This window comes from Nestor notabilis, unplaced genomic scaffold, assembly GCF_000696875.1.
Source record: "Nestor notabilis isolate BGI_N333 unplaced genomic scaffold, ASM69687v1 scaffold13725, whole genome shotgun sequence".
Taxonomy (NCBI): domain Eukaryota; kingdom Metazoa; phylum Chordata; class Aves; order Psittaciformes; family Psittacidae; genus Nestor; species Nestor notabilis.
In genome coordinates, this window is record NW_009928938.1 from 16,056 (window position 1) to 21,828 (window position 5,773).

The 5,773-nt window shown below is 52.8% G+C and overlaps 1 protein-coding gene across 1 annotated transcript in view; it reads right to left on the minus strand.

Annotated features, from left to right (window-relative positions):
- Nucleotides 1-2,210: 2,210 nt before the first annotated feature.
- DRAM2 (DNA-damage regulated autophagy modulator 2) overlaps nt 2,211-5,773 on the minus strand; it is a 9,314-nt gene continuing 5,751 nt past the window's right edge. The window contains exons 6-8 of the mRNA XM_010014762.1: nt 4,060-4,142; nt 3,308-3,400; nt 2,211-2,325 (exon numbers count right to left, since the gene is read on the minus strand). Of these exons, the coding sequence (XP_010013064.1) occupies nt 2,218-2,325; nt 3,308-3,400; nt 4,060-4,142 (284 nt within the window). The 3' untranslated portion in view covers nt 2,211-2,217. The remainder of the gene's footprint in view (nt 2,326-3,307; nt 3,401-4,059; nt 4,143-5,773) is intronic.

Consider the following 5,773-nt stretch of genomic DNA (forward strand, 5'->3'; position numbering starts at 1 on the left):
AGAAGCGGCGGGAGACCTCAGAGTAGCTTCCAGTGTCTGAAGGGGGCTACAAGGATGCTGGGGAGGGACTCTTCGTTAGGGACTGTAGTGGTAGGACAAGGGGTAATGGGTTTAAACTTAAACAGGGGAACTTTAGGTTAGATCTAAGGAAGAAGTTCTTCACAGTGAGGGTGGTGAGGCACTGGAATAGGTTGCCCAAGGAAGTTGTGAATGCTCCAGCCCTGGAGGTGTTCAAGGCCAGGCTGGACAGAGCCTTGGGCGACATAGTTTAGTGTGTGGTGTCCCTGCTCATGGCAGGGGGTTGGAATTAGGTGATCTTAAGGTCCTTTCCAACCCAAACCATTCTATGATTCTATGAGGTCTGTCCACAACATAAAGCTGGGACAGAGCTGAAGGGTGCTCCTGCCTGGGCTCACATGGAGCTCCTGGGCCATGGCAGAGGGTGTGTGAGGAGGTCCCAGCTGAGGCTGGTCAGGCCAGTGACCATTAATGGTCTCCCCTGCAGGGAGCTGCCCATCAAGAGTCTGCAGCAGGAGAGGCAGGACCTGGCCCAGCCCTCAGGGTTCTTCTGTGTTCCTGGGGCTGAGGACGAGGCAGGGGTTCAATGGGGTGTGTAGCTCTGGGGCAGTTGGTGAGGAGCATGGAGCTGTTTGTGGGTGCTGCTCATCCCTGTCCCTTTGGTGAAGGATGGAGAGGGCAGGAGGAGGCTTGTCCGTCACTGGGGAGGTTGTTACTGATGCTCTGAGGTGGAACTTCTGTGGATCTACAAATGAGGAAGAAACCCAGCAAGTGGTGCTGAGCTGCTGGGGGAGCACTGGGGGGGGTTGTGTTTGGGGTGGCACCAAGGGGAAGGAGGGAAAAGCCCTGTGAGCCAACAGGGTCTGCTGGAGCCTTCTTGAGATGCTCCATCTCAAGTGCATCCGAGTTGGGGTTTTGCTTCAGCTTGTTCCATCCCAGGAACAGGGCTCCCTTCCCTGTGGGAATCTGCTCCCCAGGGCAGTGACAATCTCCTGCTTAAACCATTTGCTTGATGAGACTCAATGAGACAAATGCTTCTGCTGCTGGAACATCGTGTTTTGTGGGTTGTAGCAGTGAACCAGAACCTGGGGATTACACATTGTCCCACTGGAGAGCGCAGCCCAGCTGCCTCTGTCCAGGGAGGCCCTGATCCCATGGGATTCAGCAGCAGCTATAATACCTGGGGAAATCTTCCTTAAGCCATGGAGCCCTTGGGATCTCTGTGTCCATGTTAATCCGTGTTTCCTCTCACTGCTCTGGTAGGTTGAAGGTGTTTGGCTCCAAAGGTTGGTTTCAGCAGGTGAATGGTCTGAACGAGGCTCAGGTGCAGCTACAGCACAACTGAACCTGTTTGATATCAGCAAGAAAGACACTGCCCAGGGCAGCGGCAGGAGGCCTCCAGCCCAGGTCCCTCTTCTGGTCCTTCACCTGCCCCTCCAGGGACGGTGCCAGCAGCAGCTCTTTGGTGTGGGAGGAAACATGCTGGAGCTCATGTAACCGTGGGCTCGAGTGATAGTTTAGGAAGGATGCTGAGCTCTTCCCACTAACCCGGCCCTCAGCTCCAGCAGCTGCCAGGGAGAGGAGGGAAGGAGGAATTCGGTGTGGTTTGGCCTTGGAGCAGCTTTCCCAGGCTCCTGCTGCTCCTCAGGGCTCCTCTTCAGGAGCAAACATGTGGCTGCCCTCCCAGCAATGGGAGAGCTGGACAAGCTTCCACACACAGCAAGGGGTGCTGTGAAGGCAGATTTCCTTGGGGGTTGCTCAAAGGAGGTGGCTTTGGGGTCTGTCCTGCTCCAGCACGATGTGCAGGTCATGCACGTGAGGGAGCTGTGGACACGGGAGGACGAGAGCCCAGCTCTAGGCTGGGTGCTCTGTGCATCCAAAGGGACTTGGCCAGAGGAATGCTGCAGAGAGGAGGGCACAGGGCTGAGGAAGGTCAGGCTGGGGATGGTGGAAGCGACGAGGAGACACAACTCTTTAATAACCTTCATTTAATTCTTCCATGACATTGGCATGGGTGGAAATGTTGCAGGCTCGGTCACAGTGCTGCTGACACGTGCATTGCTCGGGGTTAATGGCAAAGCCCTTTCTGTCAAGTGCAACACAATCCCTTCATGTGTTTTATGTAAGTGCTTAGAAACAGCAACTGTTATTGCTATGGAATTCCTGAGTTCTGCAGAGAACACGTTCTCTTCACCTTCATTAGATGCTCCCTGCTACCAGCAGCGCCCGCTCCTCGGCCCCGGAGCTGCCCGGGGTGCTGTGAAGGGTCTGCCCGTGCAGGCTGACGGCCACGCGCAGGGAGATTTTCTGTGCAGGAGAAAGGAAAGGCTCCGAGTTGGCAGCTCTGCCCCTGCAGAGCACAGGGACCGCGCTGCTTCAGGGCACATGAAACACCAAACTGCAGATCAGCTCCAGGACTACGAGCCTGGCTCCTGCAGTGACTCCAGCAGTTGCAATCCTGGAGCAAACATCCCCCTGCCTGTGATGGACCTCGCATGTGAGCTCGTGTGCTGGGTGCACCCCAGAGTGAGCAGCAGCTCAGGGAGGGGATCCTGCCCCTCTGCTGTGCTCTGGGGACACCCCTCCTGCAGCCCTGATCCAGCGCTGGTGAACAGCACCAGAGGGACATGGAGCTGCTGGAGCGAGGCCAGAGGAGGCCCCGGAGCTGCTGCGAGGGCTGGAGCAGCTCTGCTCTGGAGCCAGGCTGAGAGAGCTGGGCTGGGGCAGCTGGAGAAGAGAAGGCTCCTCAAGGGGACACCTTAGAGCAGCTCCAGGGCCTAAAGGGGCTCCAGGAGACCTGGAGAGGGGCTTGGGACAAGGGATGGAGGGACAGGACAAGGGGAATGGCTTGAACCTGCCAGAGGGGAGACTGAGATGAGCTCTGAGGCAGAAGCTCTTCCCTGGGAGGGTGCTGAGGCGCTGGCACAGGGTGCCCAGAGAAGCTGTGGCTGCCCCATCCCTGGCAGTGTTCAAGGCCAGGTTGGACACAGGGGCTTGGAGCAACCTGCTCTAGTGGAAGGTGTCCTGCCCGGGGCAGGGGGTGGAGCTGGAGGAGCTTTAAGGTCCCTTCAACACAAACCAGGCTGGGATTCTGTGAAGCGAATCTGGTTAAAGCCCATCTGATGCTGGATATCTGGGTGCTATCCCAATAAAGGTAGGTCCTGCTGAGGAGGTGAGGACTGTATAATGCTCTTCATGACCACTAACATAAGGCAGCCCATCTTGCATCATTTTGGGCTGTTTAGAGCTTGGAGAACCAGAGAACCACGTAATGAGAACTTTGTTTTACCTGAAAGTCTCGGATGTAGGTGAGGAAAAAGCTGAGGAAGGAGAATGCCAGTGACCACTCAGAGGCAGTGCTGATGATGTGAGCTGTGTAGCCCTGTGATAGCAGGAGGAGGGAAAAGTTAATCAGTGTGAAAAGCTCCTCTTGAACCTGCAACGGCACAAAGATGGCTCGTACATACGACATCCCACAACCACAACTACTCCCTTTGGAGAGCAAAGCCCAGTGTGTCTGGAGTCTGGAGCAGAAGGATGAGAATGACCAGGAAATGGCTGCTCCACACAGCTGGGGTGGCCCCACTGGGACTCTGTAAAACCTGCAGGCTCATCCAGAGCATGAGCAACAGCAAAACCTCTTCATACAGGTGAGGCTCAAAGCTCTCCTTTGGTTGTCCACAGACCTCCGGGAGGCTCCTTATGCTTTCCCTAAAGGGAGGGCTGGGAAAAGCCCTCAAAACCAGCCTGCAGTTGGTGCTGCTCCTCCAGCAGAGAGGATAAGGAGGGTCAAGGAGACCAGCAGAGCTGTTAAGACCCACATGCCCTTTCTCTGTCACACTCAGGACGTCTCTCTGCCCAGCACTCCCCACTTCAGTGGCAGTACCCTGTGGCCACCTTCACCTCCTGACTCCACCAGGCAGCAGCAGGAGCTCTGCTTCACCCCAAGCAGGTATGAGAGGTTCACTATGGGCAGCACCAGTGAGTCCCAAATGGAGTGGGATTTTGTTCTGGGTTTAGTTTCTCCACTCAATCACTTACTTTTTCCTGTGGGTCCCAGTGCAGCTTCTGCACGAGATTTGTTCCATACAGGCCACTGTATAAGACAACTGAGGAAACAAACACTGTGAAGAAACACATTAAGGAAGATTCAAGACCAAGAATGAGCAATGAAACGTTTCAGACTCTGCTCTGGATTGTGTCAGGCTGAGGCTTTAAGGAGATTCCAGCATGTTTTCCACAAGGTCTCCAGAGGATAATGAAGAGAATGGTGTCAGGAACCACTTCACATCATCCCCTTCCACTTCCAGGTTGTTCCAACTCACCAGCTCCTGCTGCATGAAAAGGTTCATTCTACTCTAAACCCATTATCTTTGTTCTCTGTATCTTGTTTCACCTCCTTGGTCACACACAGCATCCTTATGAAAGCACTTAAAAGATGACAAAATGTGAATACTTAGTATTTTGCTTTAGTTTCAGAGGTATTTAGGCTAAGAGTGCCTCTTTCAGCTCCTCAGCCACCTGGAATTCCTGACGTGTGGGTTCTGGATGGGAATACTGTATCAGTTCAGCATGTAAGTAAGGTAAGCTGATGTAGCTCACCTTCCCTCATCAACAGAACCTGGAGCATTCAGTGATAGAACATCTGATTCTCACAGGATTCAGATATTGGTTTCTTCAATCATTAATGAGATTAAGCATCAAGAGCCTCCTGCTGTGGAAGGTTCCTTCTGGTGGTGAACAAGGCTGAACTTCCTGACACAAACATGGCTTTGAAAAGCCAGACTTCCAAAGCTGCTTAAAAAATGGATGAGAGTGATCCAGGGAGCTCTGGTTACTGACCTGAATGCAAAATACCCCATTCCCTGCTAATTAAAACATACACCTTCAGTAGCTGTTAGTTACCTGCCTGAGTCCCTGCTGCAATTGGAAGAATTCAATCAGCCTGATGCACAACTCCTCGTCACAGGAGGCAACTGACTGCTTTGCTCTTGCTGTGCTGGTCATTCTGCTTCACTCCAGAGGATCAGGAGTTTTTATGGAATCAATTAGGCTGGAAATCATCTTTCAGATGATCGAGTCCAACTGTTCCCCCAGCACTGCCAAGGCCACCACGAACCCATGTCCCAAAGCACCACGTCTTTTAAATCCCTTCGGGGATGGTGGCTCCAGCCACTGCCCTGGCCCTGCTGCCACACTGGGGCTGGTACAAGATGTACTTTTCCTTCTCTCCTCCAGTACCAGTTACAACTATTTCACCCAGGGCCACAAACTTCTCTCTGTTACCATATCCCCCTTACTACATTATGGGCTGTTAATGGAGAAGATACTCTGGTAACTTCCCTTTTCTTCCCCTTCCATACTCTGTAGGCACATATAATTATTTCTACAGCTTTACTTCCCTCTCATTTTGGTTAGACCACACCAGTTCAGAAAACCTCTATAGATTTGGGGTTTGTGGGTTTGGGGCATTTGTGAAAGGATCTTATCTTGCAGCAGATCATATTGTTCCATTTCACTCTCCCCAATTGTATCTGGCTCCTAATATTCCTAAGCTGAAAATCTTGTTCTTTTCTAGCACCACAAATTGCTGCTTGGGATGGCACTTCTCCATCTCACAGAGGATTTCCTTGCTCTGTGCCAAGCCTCCTCAGCAGGTAAAGGCCCTTCTTGCTTCTAAAGATAACCAGCCTGTGCCTCACTATTGCCTCTCATCTGACTAGTTCAGGCTGTATAATCATGGATTAGCAGGAAT